The sequence below is a fragment of the Thunnus albacares genome, chromosome 1 (assembly GCF_914725855.1).
Source record: "Thunnus albacares chromosome 1, fThuAlb1.1, whole genome shotgun sequence".
NCBI lineage: Eukaryota > Metazoa > Chordata > Actinopteri > Scombriformes > Scombridae > Thunnus > Thunnus albacares.
Window position 1 is genome coordinate 13,085,466 of NC_058106.1, and position 16,021 is coordinate 13,101,486.

At 41.8% G+C, this 16,021-nt stretch overlaps 1 protein-coding gene across 4 annotated transcripts in view; it reads left to right on the forward strand.

The window, feature by feature from the left end:
* Positions 1–12,884, forward strand: part of zgc:158464 (uncharacterized protein LOC791139 homolog) — a 95,317-nt gene extending 82,433 nt beyond the window's left edge. For all 4 annotated transcript variants that reach the window (XM_044336295.1, XM_044336369.1, XM_044336444.1 and 1 more), the window contains 3 exons: positions 3,149–3,323; positions 3,548–3,667; positions 9,365–12,884. In XM_044336295.1, the coding sequence (XP_044192230.1) occupies positions 3,149–3,323; positions 3,548–3,667; positions 9,365–9,551 (482 nt within the window). In that variant the 3' untranslated portion in view covers positions 9,552–12,884. The remainder of the gene's footprint in view (positions 1–3,148; positions 3,324–3,547; positions 3,668–9,364) is intronic.
* Positions 12,885–16,021: the final 3,137 nt, after the last annotated feature.

Sequence of the window (16,021 nt, forward strand, 5' to 3'; positions counted from 1 at the left end):
ACGGTTAAAGCTAGTGTTGGTGAGATGGCTGGCAGTCGAAGCAGACACGGGTCCATACACAACAAATAATATGAATAAAATACTCTTCTTTCAGATCTATGTGCTCTGCCTCTGGAAAAGTCTCAGCTCTGACAGGAAAGGTTGATGGGGTGAGCTCCACTGAGATTAGCCACTCATCCCTTCCTAGGTGTTGGAGGGGGGAAGAAAGGGTTTAATCAAAGTAAAAAAAAAGCACTGATTGTGTTGAATCCTGGCAAGAGGAGGAATTAGTGTGGGCACGGGGAGAATGGAGGAAATGTGAAGAGCTGAGGTCAGGCTGATGGTTGAGTGGGCTGTAGATACACTGAGAGATAGCAACATCCATCCTTATGACACACAAGCAGATACCTTTTCCAGCATTATATGTTCACACCAATGGTGGACTGGGAGAAAAACATATAATGTTCAATGTACAATTTATAGCCATTTTGAATATGATCATATAATGTAAATATGTAAAGTATAACAATTTTATTACAGGAACAGACATGATCAGTGACTGATAGCCCAACATTAGGACCATCAAAAACAGCAGAGATAACAGATCAAAGCTGTTACCGCTCTGTCTCTCGAGCATTCTTCCACAGTCCAATTTCCTCTATGTTTTTCTGTCCTTGACATGCAAAAACAGAGAAAAAGACAGAGTTAGAGAGACGGAGAGTGAGAGTGTGTGAGATAGAAAGATCAAAAGAGAAGGTGAGGAGAATAAAGAGAGGAAGGGTTGGACGTACGCAAACAGGAAAGAGGGAAATTGAAAGCGAAGGAGGGAGAGAGAGCAATTGGCTAGATCTTCATGTTGTGATCTGTCAGCGTTGATAGGGATGAGCGGAGCAAACATGCATCTCCCTTGTCCCCTTGGTCAGTTTCCATGGAAACGCTATTTCTCACCCTTACACATACTGTATACTGTATGTTCATCCTACCCACACTGTGTTCCCCAGCTGTCAGCATGTGGTTTAAATGGACTGCACGAAAAAAAGTGGAGAACTAATAATGTCTTTCACGTGGACTTATGTGCAACACAGGAGCATCATTTGACCGCTCAGTCCAAGAGTCAGACCCTGAGGAAGTGGAGCTACAGCTCATACTCTTCCATGGGTCTGAGGTTAGAGCCACAATTTACCCAGCTGTCATGAAGCAGTACAATTTGTCATTTTAAGACTCAGCCATAGCCCTATAACGAAGAGACGTGCAGAGGCCAAGATAACAATGGTAGACGGAGTCATTTGGAATGATCATTTCCATGAGTTTACGTTTAGGGAAACGCATCAGTGAGCTCAAGGCCAGCGAGTTCAACCCGGAGTTGAGAGGAGGTGAAGGGGAGCCCCTGGTGGTGGGAGTTGAAACAGCAGTGCTCTGTCTCACCATTCATATATTGGACTGTGTTGCATTGCAAGATCTCAGGATGCAGCACCAGCACAGGTTTACTGTCTCAGTAGAAGTTGGTGGTATTACTGGTTCATAGAATACATGTAACTCACTTTTAATTGTATTAATCTCTGTTGAAGCCTGTTGGCACTAGAGAGTTAATGATTCTTAACATTTGTAATGTTTTGGCAGTGGAGAAAGCCAAAGATGTGAAGGAAAACATGCCCATAACCATGTTAATAAAGTAAATGTATACATCTGTTGCAGTTTCTACAGAAGTTTCTGCGTTTCAACGAGCCTGATGAAATTTGTTGACATGGTGTTGTCTAGTGTAGACTAAATTGACTGATCGACACTGTCAGTGTCACTCAGTACAGGAACACTTGGCGAGCTCACAAACCGTAAAGTGTAATGCAATCCTCTAACTGGAATGCAGAGTCTAGACAGATGTAGGCCCATTTCCATCGACATGTTTGTTAAGATCACAGTGCCTGTTTGTCTGTACAGTGCCTTCCATGTTTAGCCCGGGTAATTAAACGCCAGACACAAGACTGGCCATTAATGACAGGGAGCTGCGAAGATAGAGGCAGCCCATTGGCTTTCAGCTCCTTACATTAACTCCATCTATCGAGGGATCAGCTTTGATATGTCGATCTTAAACCTTTAAGCAGCACAACGATCTCTGGCTAAAGCTTGTCATATGTTTGGTGCAGGAATCTGCCCTCCGTTACTGCTCAAGAAGCATGTCAGTGGCTCTAAATAGGTCTTTCCAAAGCCAAGGGTGCTGTGACATCAATTATAGTGATGGATGACGGAGGAAAAATGGCTAAAACACACATGAAAACACACACACAGACGGCCACATCACTACTCCGTCCAACATTTCAGAAGTGGGAATTTGTCCTTGTGCAGATTATCTTCTTTGTTCTCATGTTAGCTTTGGTAACTAACGGTAAATGTTTTTTCTGTGTCTTGATTGGCTGTGAAGCTGCTCAGTGACCTCTGCCAGTCCGTGTTATGAGCACAGGTCACCTCCAGCCCCCGCATACCATCAAACACTTCCCTGTGAGGTTGCCAAGAGAGCTTGTCATGTCCACAGTTGACCGTGAGAGTTTTGAAAAGCCAGTTTAATGTTTAACTTGCAGTACTGGTGCGTGGGATTTGGTTTGCTTGTCTGTGTGCATTTGAATTTTTCTGTGTCTGTGTTCGTATGAAACTGCATATGTGTTTGTGTGTGTTCTTTGCACACACTTACATACTATGGTATATATGGATGTATTTACAGAAGATAATTGTGGTTGTTTCAGTGATCTGGAGGAAGTTTGTGTGTGTGTGTTTTCTCTTGTTGGAATGTGTACACAGTGGGGAAGGATTGATTTATGCCTCTCCACTGTGTGTACATGCCCTTCAGTTACACAAAGTGTAACTTTGTGTGTGTGTGTGTGTGTGTGTGTGTAAATGCACAATTAGGATTTCTGTTCTCACACACACACTTCACTGCTCTGTCAGGTTTAGAAGAAACATTTCACAGCAATTTACATCATAATGTTTGCAATTCTCTACTTCCTGTTAAACGCACTAGCCTTTTTTTAAGTGACCTTACCTGAAGTCTAACTGAAGTGTACATACATGCCTTTGTTGTGTTGTTATCAGAGTTGTGAGTGGTCTTACTACAAATATAAATTATATCCTTCCAGAATAAAATCTTTCAACTATTGTTTTTTTTCCCTTTATATTACAGTCCAGTTTGATGGTGTAGAGAAGTCTCGAATGTCACCCACCAAGGAGGGGAAAACTCGCCCGCTGCAGCGGCACTCCAGTGGCTGTTTGGTAAACACCAAAATGACTTCACTGGACCACTGCAGCTCCTCTCTCGGGGAACGCATTGATCCCACCATGCCCCTGGAAAGCCAGTTGTGAGTCTGATCTTGGTGTTGCTTAATTATGTCTGGAATTTTACATAATTTCAAGTACACGGCTTTGTTCTAAAAGGAGATGAAAGGCCCTTTTGTTCGTTTTGTGTTAGTGAGCGGGTTTGACACTTGTTGTTTCATTTCCTTTATACTATTTTCTGCTTGTTCTGACCACTTGTTTTGTTCCTCCTCCATTCTCCTCCCTTTTTCCTCATTGTTTACTGTAGCTGGTACCATGGAGCCATCAGCCGAACAGATGCTGAGTCCCTGCTCAGGCTGTGTAAGGAGGCCAGCTACCTGGTGAGAAACAGCGAGACCAGCAAGAATGACTACTCTCTCTCCCTTAAGTAAGAAAAGCAACTCTCTTTTCCTTACAAACAAGTCACAAACAATATGATCACACACACACATGCACATGATAGCTTGGTGAAAAAGTAATTGCAACAGGACAATATAGGACAATAGGACAATAGATACTCACATACCAGAGAGATGTAAAGCCAAAGAAGTACAGCTGCTACACATGCTTTCTGTACTGGTGGGGCACACATACTGTAGTGGATAAGTCTAACATCTTTGTATACCTGTGCCCCAGTAGTCTGCTGACTCTAGCTTTTCAGTATGGTAATAATTTTCACCTTTCAGACCTTTAGTTCCCACCTACATACTGCCCGTCCCTTGTCCTCCACTTCCCCCTGGTAACCCCTCTGACACTGTCGGCTCCTTGATTTGCTGATGTGCCCACAACTCAGTTACCGGTGCCCTTCATCAGCGACCCCAGATCCTTGCCACGTGCAGCAGAGGGTTCAAAGGAGCAACTCTGATTGGTTTAGTCTAGTCTGACATTTGGTAGAAGTTACTCTAGCTTGAAGGGCTCAAGCACAGTCACATCCCATTCTTTTGACTGGAGCGTGCGGTTTTGGTGGGTTTGGCTTGATGATTATTCACTATTGGGTGTTAGGACAAGGTGCCATGGCAACAGTTTCCAAAACATAACTAGACATTTTGTGGCCATCTGAAAACTTGTCAAAACCAACTGTGGTGAATTTGCTTGAGGTATCAGCTATGAAATCATAATATCTTTGTTGACAAGTGGTCTTTTCACATTTAGTTTATATACGGTCCATTTTACATTTGAGGGCAGACTCAACCATATGACATTTAGAAAAATCTCCACAGCCCCATGATGACCTTCAGAGATGAGATGAAACTCTAATACGCTGAGAGACATTGATTAGCCTTTGTTATTACCGCAGATCTCATCTAGCTGGAGGCTTGTATATCTTGGCAGGGAAATATAATGCTGTTCACTGCTGCTCCAGTTCTCTTCATGTTACTGTAGCCCATTGCCTGTCTAACTTCCAGGCCCAATGACTGATCATCAGCTTATGCTTGTGTGATGCTTCTTTTTCTGCCCTACTGACTGGCAAAAAGCCGTACTAACCGCCGGACTGCCGACCTGCTATACTGAAATTCTGACTGCCTGGGAATCGATTATTTATCACTCAAAACAGCTAGGGCCTATAGGGACACCCTTGATAAATATCTGTGAAGTGCAAAAGAAGACCAGAACATATGGTCCAGCACCACACACACACACACACACACACACACACAAACACAGAAATGGCCCATGATTAGCAATCACAGTTTCATCTTCTATCTAAGCGACAACTAGTGCCATGCTGGATTTTTTCTGTGATAAATGATCAAATGACTGCAGCAAAGGGAGTGAATATTTGTTGGGAGTACATTATACAGAATTTTCTTTCATTTGAAATATGTAACTTGACCCATGTCTTCAGTGTACATAGTATAAATGGTTTTTTTTTCTATATGTGATATAGGGAGTGATAATGCAGGAACAGGAGTTGATTATATCACCTCTAATAAGCAATTTAGGAGCTTCCTAAAGTTTTTGAGGAGGAAGACCAGAAGGCGCTGGAAAAAACATGCTGACACTTGCATGTGTCTGAAACTTGTACGGATTGAACTCAACCAGGCAATAATAAGAACAGAATAATTTAGCTTCAATATTCAGTTGTGTGGTTTAAAATAAATCACACAATTTAACCCTCTGGTTCAATAATGGGCTTAGTAAAATTCATGTAGACTTATTCACATCCCACAGCTGTCCAGCTGACCCTCAATAATGAGCTGCACTATTTAAGCTGATGATAGGGAAGGACCTGGGGGATTCAGACCATCTCCTGCCTCTTTAACCGAAAGGCTGATTTGAGAAACTAAAAGCGAATCATGGGAAGACTTCTGTGGGACCCGTAATAGCTGTTTGTAAAGTAAAAAAAAGAGAAATAAATCAATCTGGGGAATATTGTGTTACTTGTTTAATGTATGCGGCTCAATGGGAACTGCAGCCTGGACCTTTAACCAGTGTAGGTGCCCTCCCCGCCATGTGGAGGCTATGGTTTCCCCCATTATTGGTTACCCATACAGTTGGTGGGCTTAACACTGATAAGGGCAAAAGCCAAAGTAATAGGCATAGGAGCCTCCAAGGGTTAACACAGTTAAAACATAGGCTATTGAACCTAATACTACACGCCATTTTGTGCAGATGGATAGATTTTTTTTCATTTTCTCTTTCTTGGATTTATAAGTTGTAAATTATAGTTATGTTAGTTATGTTTCATGTTAGAAAATAACATAGCAAATGTTTCTTGAGGCTTTGTGCTTCTTTGTGTGCACATCTTGTGCCTTTGGCGTCAGTCACATAAAGCCTAGAAAACAATCAGCGGGCTGATTGGTGGGAATGACAGGTGCTACCACACCACAGGCAGAGGTGACTCTAAGTTCAGCCGGCTCACACAAGCCCGACTCCCCCAGCTGCCACTGAAAACGAGCGGAAACCTAAGGTGAAGATCCTCCATGTCCGAGGTTGCTGAAAAATGTATAAGGCCATGCAGTGGCACGGATGTGTATTGCATTATTGATAAAGACAGACGTAGCTGAGACCCCCAGCCTCAAGAGTCCTCTGGCCTGATGGAAAGCATTTTCTGTCTGTTGTGCCCTCCTAACCCCTCTTTTCTGCCCCTCCCTTTCTCTCTGCCTTTTCCTTTTTGGATAAAAGCCCTTTTAGCTGTTTGAAACATATTAAACCCTTCACAAGTCTCTCAGAGCCCAGTGTCATCCGGTTTCTCACCCCATGACAGATTCCACACAGCATGTGTCCACTGGCTGAACAGAGAAATTGTTCGTGAATGAAGAAAATCTATACAACGAAATCTGTTTGATGCTTGAGCACAAGCTAGGGGGAAGTAAACAACCAACTGAAAGCAAAACCCCAAAGCATCTGCAAATGTAACTCCTAATCCAGACACACTTCAAGGTTTTATAGTTTCTGTTTTGATCATATTCAGACACAAAAGACAACATCAAAAACAATATTGATTCTGGCTTTTTTAAGCTTATTTAGCCAGTCTAAGTTAAAAAACAAATATTCTGCTCAGATGTTTTTCCTCCTATTTTGTTCATCAAGTAGACTGGACCTAGGTTTTGTTTCTTAAACTTTACAGGCTGCTTTACACTACTAACCATATTCTTTTGTTCATCAATCATGTCTTACAGAATGGTAGGGATCATCCCAAGTAGACTCATTCAATTTGTTCTCATATGAAATAATGGGCGCACAGGATATCTGATGCCCAGTAATGCTTAAAAAGGTCATCGCATCTGCCAAGGATCATTATCTTTTGGCGGATTATATCTGCCATTTCTGATGCCATAGATTCATAACACTGAGAGCATCATTCATGGAGCAATCCAATATCTCGAAGGTAGAGATAAGCAGTGATTGCTGTCTGGCTGTTCCTGCTCTGAGGACTACGGGGTTCAAATCAAAGTCATAAACCTCAATAAACAGGACAGCAGACCTCCCCAGTGAGATTAATCCTGATTAGACAACAGGAGCCCACAAACACAGGGATATGATAACACCACAAAGGCTTGTCTTCTCAAAAATAGCCCCATATTCATTTTATCAACAGCTCTGCTGTATTGCTCTGTTGTCCTGGTTTCTGTCTCTGCAGGACTGTAACATGATAAGCAACCCTGAACACTGACTGGAAAATCAGTTGGGAATCTAAAAATGATGCTATTGATGTGTTTGCCTTTTTAAGTGCGCCTCTGTGTAACCTAACGCCTGTCTCCCAGGGCACTGCACGAGGATTCATCAAATGCACTTTGCAGGGAAGATGTTTTTAAAATGAGCTCTCCTGGCACAACTCGCTGAATCATAGGATTGTAGAGACCTGTGGCTAGGGAAATTTGTCCTGCTCTACTCAAATCATGATGAAGTTGTTAATGACATGCTCAAAATATCGAAGCCAGAGGCAGAGTAATGGAGAAGTCTGATAGTTGTGTTTACTTCAATTTTATAGCCGAGCAAGCCTGCAGCTGTCTACCTAAGCTCCCATATTAAAAAAAAAAAGATGTTAGCACTGACATATTTGAAAAATTCTCCATCAGCTGCCATACACAGAACAGATGAGGACTGGCCTGATCTGTTGAAATAAAGAATAGACTCACAGGAAGAAATCACAATGTATTTCTATTTTTGATGGATGTCCTTAAATTGAACCCTGTACACACTTAGCTTTGTTTCCCCCACTTCATTGTTATCTCTGTGCCGCTTTCTCTTTGTGCATCAGGGGGAGAACACAACCGCAGGGTTTACACATGCAATTACGAGATAAGTAAAGAATGGACTTTCCTTATGTTTAAGGTGCCTAAAGCCCAGTTGCTTGCTCCTGTTCATCAAAGATAATGGGCATACCTACAAATATATGCATATATTTATGGTGGGAATATATTCACTGACCTAAAAAACATTGATTTTGTTCGTTTTACTTGTGTCTTACTGTCAATTTAATAAGGAGTAATAGAAATACAAATATATGGGAAATACCAAGCAAGGACTGTGACTTGACTTGACCACCCTGATGCTGTGTTTCACTGCATCTCACCAAAACAGAAATGTGTGCTTTTATCTGTTGCTATATATAAACACATAGGCTATTCCCACATCATCTTTTTGTTAAGAGATTAAATAATGTCTCCCCTGCTAAACACCTTGTAAACACTTATCCTGCGTGTGTGCAGTCCTCACGAGAGTCCTTTTCCACAACATCTTTGACGCAACCAGAATGTAAAGTGCAGATAACACTGACTGGTCCCATAAGTCAATGGGGTCTGCAGCTCTCGTGCTTACCTGATGTACCTGAAGGGCTAATGTTTTTATATCCCTGTTTTTTCTTCCAGTGTAATTGAAAAGTTCTGTCTTTGTTGCCAGATTTTTTGTTTGTTTTTCTTTTTGCATTTCAGCAACATGGGTTTCATTTCACATTAGGCAAAAGTAATGAAATAACATATAACAGAAAGTAGGTTTCGTGAACTGGTGCACATTATGTTGATGACAGGCCATAATGCCCACTTGCAGCCAGTGAGTGCATAGTTTATGGATAGGGCAATCATAACTTGCTAGAAGCATTAGTTGCAGATTGAAAAAGCTATTATGCTAATGTATTTAGTAAAGACAAACGATCAAAACAGTATATTTACAGCAAGTATCCATTCCTTGCTAAAGCTTACTGTTGCATCACTGAACAACTCCAAAAAAGTAATTTTCTATTCTAAAGCAAGATTACTGGCAAGATGTAAAATGTATTGATCGAAGGCTCCTAGAAACACACAGGGAGCTTTTAATTTTCTCTGCATTTATAGCTGTAGCTTAAGTGATTTATCCTGGGGGTTCATTAGCCTCATCCTTATGCTCCGCATGTGAAACCCAGCACCTTAAGCAACCTGCCTTTTAATCATCCCTAGACAGCCCCAAAGTTATCAGAGGTAATCCAGCATTCAGAACACTGTCACGTACTGTAGGGAACAGCTACTGTGGGAGTAGATGAGAAAGGAGCTGTCAAGGTGTAGTGCTCTGTTTATACAAGCTTTTTAAAGCTCTTTAAATTAGTTTTTTCAAATAGAACTAAACATTTTTTCTGGCCCTCTCTTCTGTCTTCCTCTGTCCCCAGGAGCAGCCAGGGCTTCATGCACATGAAGCTGTCACGGACCAAGGAGAACAAGTACATCCTAGGCCAGAACAGCTGCCCTTTCGACAGCGTGCCCGAGATCATCCATTTCTACTCCAGCCGCAAGCTTCCCATCAAGGGTGCCGAACACATGTCCCTGCTCTACCCCGTAGCCATCAGGACACTATAGTGCTCTGGGTCACCTGCAGGCGTCGGCCCCTGCAGCACTCACTGGGCCACCCTGTGGCTCCAAAGTTCCTGTCCCTCGTAACAGAGCCCTACAGGCTCATGGGAAGATAAACAGTGGCATCCCAAACTGCTGATTCTGACTCACCTCACTGGCCGACAGATTCCAGACCTGTTTTGAAGGCCTACTGCATACTATCTCATACATACAGACTCAGTGTTGCAGAAGTCTTTTGTTATTTTATTTTATTTTATTTATGACAGACACCCACGTCATGACATCACAGACTGACTATCTGAGGAACATCATTTCATTGATTCTTGAGCTGATTTCCCTTAGCACTTAACACTCAAAGAAAGGTACACAACATAGCATTTGTCACTGGGATGTACCTTTTATCATAAAATGTTGTACCTTTTTTCCTAAGAGTGCACATCATGACAACTGTGTAGGAGTTTGTTGGACTTTTCTCATTTGGTTAGGCTCTGTTGATACTGTACGAGTAATTGTATTTCAAGGGGACTTGAAGATTGTAAGAGCCGTGTAAGCGAAGCGACATTTATGAGGCATGTTGAGGGATATTGTCCACATGGGCCTCATACAGTGGCCAGGATATTGAATAAACCGGCCTTGTATGAATGGTGTGTCCCCAGCTGCTCGGAAACAACAGGCCTGTGAGCTGTGCAGACTGATCTCTCTATCTTGTCATAGTACATGCTGTCTGCTATCCATCACTGAGTGGGTGTATCACACCAATGACAGTGTAAGTACCATAGTGGTGAGACAGGCAGGAGAGCATGATGGATGGGTCAACCCATCTGACACAGTACAATTGGCTGAGGCTAGAGACCAGAGCCTGTCCAAATGGACCAAATTACCCCCGCTACCCCTGCTTAGAATGGCTTTGCATCGGGAGAATGAAATATGCCTGCATTGTCTACCTCAGAAAATCAATTTCATTCGCCCATCTGCAGATCAATAGGTACAATGGGATTGCAGACATCGATCTGCCCTCCCTTCGACATTCCCAATTCCCTCAAAATTGCATCAGCATTAGTTTAGGAATATGTTGTTTTTTTTTATACAGTTAATCCAATTTTTTTTTTTATGAAAACATAAGCAGATTTTCCAGATCAGCAATTGTATGTATAGTCACTAATATGATACTGTGTGATGTCAGTAACAAATGTTTGGTTAATGCCTTATAATGCATGGGTCAAATCAGTCCTCTAGATCAGCTGATTTCCAATTCTGCTTTTAACGATTGTTCTGTGACTGTAATTTATTCTGGGGTAATTATTACTGATGTGTTACTCCTTTGTGATGGCCCGTCGGCCCCCTCGCCCTCATCGTTGTGTGCCGATGTGATCGTGTTTTTTGGGACTACATCAGCCTCTTTTACTGTGGTGCTTTGCATTTTTGTTGTATCAAGTTCTGCTAAATGCACGTTTGCCTCGGTGGCCTGGCTTTGGAACTCCAGTCACGGCGTCTCCTGACCAACGGGATTGTCAAGCCTCTCGTGAGAGACAATTGCAAATTCCTCTGGACCAATCACAGCGCAGCCTGTTCAAACCGGAAAAACACCTACCTTCGACCTGTCATACTTCCTCAGCATTAAACCTCTCTACCATCTATTCTTTATTACCAGATGTGCATACATGTGTGAATGCGAGTGAATGCACGTATGCATGTGTCCAACATGTTCTTGCGTACGGTATAGGTATGCATATGCGACTTTCTGAGTTCCAGTGTGTATTTTACCCTGCTGGTACAAACTGGTGACAGCCTTTGCTTGAACCTCTTTGGTTGTCAGAGATTTGCTTTTCTCCCCTGAACTCAAGAAACTAGAATTTGACTGATATGACTCACTTATTTTCATTTCCTCTTGTATTTACTCATTAACCACATTTGATTTTGGCGATTCATAGGACTGACATGTCTGTCTTTTAGCCTAATAAACCACAATGTATTGCTGACCAATTACAGCAAGTAACAGCATTTACACAAAGTACAAGCCAGCAGTATCTACACCGTGAACTGAGTCTAATGAGAGTGCCTAATGCTTGTATGATCAAACTGGCTCTTCAGAGGAAATCCTCGTCAGTCTTATGAGTGGCAAAATTCACTTGATAAAATGGTTTAATGAGCAAATCCAACTAAAATGGAAATTTTGGGGGCTTTGTCCAAGCTGAGAATTACTGACACCAGGAATTAGAGGCTGAAGCAAGCATGACCATTGTATAAACAAAGTCAAATCAGTTTTGGCTTTGACTATATCTCCATTATGTGCTATGCAAACCTAAACTGCAGTCATTGAAGGGAAAAATGATTGGAGTGTGTGCCTCCACCAAATGTTTATGACAAACGTGATGGTACAAAATGTCCACCTGGAAGAAAAGTAATCAGCAGAACGACCTGATTAGTAAAAATAGTTTGGAGAAAGTGGGATGTACGCAGATGTTTATTTTGTTGGTGCAGTAAGTGAGCAGACAGATGTCACTGTCATCAGATAAGTATGTCATGTGTCTGATCATGTGATGAGGCAACCTCATGCAGCTTTATTAGGAGACAGTATGTTGTGGAAGTGGACCTATGTATTTCCTTGAGAGAAGATATCCTAAGAAGAAATGCAAATTAAATAAACTATATGTGTGATGTATCCTTTATGTTCCGAATGTTCCATGTTTAAGAGATCAAATGTTGACAGTAGATGCTCTTTATTTAGTTACTGCTGCTGATGAGTATTACTCTACCATAGGAAAGAGCCTGCGTATGATGGCCGCACTGCCTAGATAGAGGCCTTAGCTTTGGAGAAAGGGAAAACAGGAGACGTGGAGGGGAAGAATAAGGGAGAGACAGAGGGGAAGGTGTTCTGACAGAGGGAGGAATTTGCTGCAATCAGCAGACACACTCTTCACATCCGTATATCTCTATTATGAGAACCTGAAAGAGCCCTTCTCCTCCCTCAGAAGTGTCTTAAAATGTGTGTGTTTGTGCGAGTGTGTGTGTGTGTGTGTGTGTGTGTGTCTGTGTGGACACACAATTGTGCATGCATAAAACAGTGTTTGTGTGTATATGCAGGTGCGTATGTGTGTATACTGGTGTAAGCAGCCATCAGCCATTGACTTGCCCCGTGTGTATCTTGTGTATCACTTTACTGTGGTAAAGTGGCATGTATGAGTTTCCTTTGTGTACATTTTCGTGCCACGTATGTATGCACTACTATAACATATCTCTGTACAGTCCCTCATGGCCAAATGTATATACTGAATGTATTGTGTGGGGACATAGAGGCATCAAGTTTAAAACGAAATAAAATTGGGTTTATGAGTTAAACGTGTGCCCTGATGCTTTGATGACCAACGCCAGCTACCATGTTGAAAACCTTTGGTAAATAGTGAAGAGCGACCATTGTTTGAGTCAAGGACAGAACGCTGGAGCTATTATCAAGCCAGTACTCCAGCAGTTGTTGTTCTCTATTGATCCACTTTGCAGCACAGTCCTGTAATTTTTTTTTTCACTGTTGTTCATCCCAGTGGGATTTGCTTGATGTTTCTACCTCTCTAGGCAAGCCAAAATCAAGGTTGCTAGTCCATGTTTCCTACAATTAGGTTCCCTGCTTCCAGTAATCACACCTCTTGCTTTTTTTGATAATAAAGTAGCAGCATTTTATGCACATTGGCTATTTTTTTCCACACTGGAAATTTAATGAAGTGTAAATCAGTATTATTCTTGGCATTTGTCGCAGGTCCAGAGGACTTTTTTTCTCACCAACAATAGAGAGACAGAGAAGTATTACTGATTTTCAATGGTTGGTCTGTTTCTTATAGTCTGTCACTCTCTCTAATAGACTAGATTTAACAAAAGCCATGACTCCCTCTATCCATGATTGTACATCTGCAATTACCCCCATCTGTCACTGGGAAAAAATAAACTAGGAAAGAAGGTATTATTGTGTTTAAGTTGGTCTGCAAGCGAATACAATGTCTGAGTGAATGGAAGACACTTGATGGAGAAAAACAAAAGCATACAGGATATTAAATATGTATTTTACAAATGATGATGTGTAAAGTGATAGATACCAAGTGGGTTACATTATTCATAGGCATAGATAAAAACACACTAGGCACAGTGGACTGCACTGTGATTGTGGATATTTTTCAGCCAGACACATCACTACGATACTTACAAACTATCAGACCCTCAGGGTTGTTACTGCTCCATGTAAATGAAACGGCTTCAGCCGAGCTCTGCGCAGCACTGTTGAACGCAATTTTAACAGTGAAATCCCTAATCCCTTACCCTAAAATCGCTTTAGAAACTGTTCCATTGTGACAGCAAAAACACGTTTTACATAGCACACTTTGGCCACAAAACAACTGGCAGCCATTCAGGAAAAGCACTGCAGGCAGAGCGTTGATGAAATGAAATGCAGAAACATCCACAGCCTCTCGGGTCGTTTGATAGTATGCACTGAATTAGTTTTGAGAATATGCTGCCATTTCAGATGTAGCTTTTGATTTCACATATCTCCCTTGACTCAATCAAATCAAACAACTTCAGACAAAACAAGAAGTGAAGTTGCTATTTCGAGTTTCCATTCAAGCTCCCAGTGGTTTCTGCACGGTCTTTGCCTCTCCCTCTGCTCCGGAAAAGCTCCATCAAGGGTTAAAGCACCTGGGATGAAATGCATCAAAGAAGCTTTTGTGGACAAAAAAAAAGAGTGCTGAAAAAGAAGGGGACGAATAAAAGCTTGGCTTGAAAGCAATGGGCCACAAGGGGATAAAATGGCCTTGTGTCCATCCGAAGCTCATTTCATATTCTGCTCAGTCACGCTGGGTAGAAAGCAATCTCAGGTAACAGACTGTATGTTAATAACACGTGAGTTGCCTCCTTTCACAAAGACAAAAGTGGATGGAGGGCTTTGTACCAACTCCATCCCTTTCTCCTCCTCTGGCACGTCTGAGGATTTCAGCTGGGAGAGAATAGTGTTGCTATTGTTCTGGTTGTCTGTGAAGGCTTGATTATAGGGGCTCTTACGCCATTTCAAAAGGTCTGGTGTTGATGATTTCTATTGGCTTAACATATTGCCCATAATGACATGGTGCAGAACCTTGCTTATTACCTGAATCCCGGGTCACTGTAGGAGTAATTGGGTAGATTTGTGCCAGCTTCAAAGTTCCCGGCTTCATTCATTAGGAAAGCATCTCTCTAGTTTATGCCATTTCCTGTTCCATCGTGTCATTAGAAAAGACACAGAGAAAGTCTAACAAAGCACTCAATGAATAGCGTGACTCTTAACAGCTATTCAAATGGCTTGAAGTATGTTGCAGACATCCAGGCAAAACTTGCGATAACTGTGGCAAAGCCTAATGAAGAGGGACTGCAGTATATTCATCTTAATAAATAAAATGGTAGGTGGGAATAGACAGAGAAATGTTCCATTATTTCTATTCCCTCAAGGTGGTTGGCTTGCAATACAGCCCCTATTATAAAAGAGAGTAACACTAAAATTCACCTGTCTCTCTCAAGCCAATGCAATATCACCTTTATTTCAGTGAAGGTCCCTCACACATTTTGATGGAGAGGTGATGAAAGCGTCAACATGTACAAAATATACTTATCAGCTCTCTTTTAACAGTAGGTTGGATATAGAAGATTGACTGTAATATCAGGCAAGGTCCTCAGAGATAACATATAGCCAATACTTCTTTGAAGTGTGCTGACATTTGACAACAAAAGGCACCTAAATACAGTGTGTAATAACAGCTCTTCTATGCCATATGTGCAATGGCAATTCCCAGTGTCTCCATGACAACTTCACATGCTGATTTTGACATAGTAAAATGTTTAGAATATCCTGAAAGCTGCAGCTATAAGGCTTGGAATGATGGTCTATACATAAATTCAGTAAGTAGACATGATATACTTTGATATATGTGTGCTGCCACACATGCCAAATCTGATTTCACAGCTTAGCAGCAAGTGAAGCACTAAAAAAAAAACACAAGTCTAAATCTGAAACCAATGCAGAGCTATGCTACAGTATTTCTGCTTGGCTTAAAATTCCAACAATTTATCCTGGCAACCACAACAGGTTCCTTTTTAATTTGCTAGAAAGGCAATGACACTTTTATTCACTATTGTTTTGTTGAAGCCATGACACCGTTTCCTCCAACACAGTGGAAATGCTTTATTTTTAAAATACCCTTGGAGGCAGTTGGAGGTGGAAATTGCCCGCAGGTGTGCATGCATATAAAACGGTAATGGAGACAGACGGACACAAAGCGCTGTTTGGGTGCTGTGCTCATGAAAGGGCAATCCACTGATTGAGCTGTCACACTCACAGGTGCAGTAATAAAACTAAGCAGGGCAATTACTGTAGATGGAGAATGGTAGGTAGCAGAGGGGGACGTGCAATATGTCCTCCCCTAAAAACACACTGATGGGAGACTACGAGACAAAGCAAATGT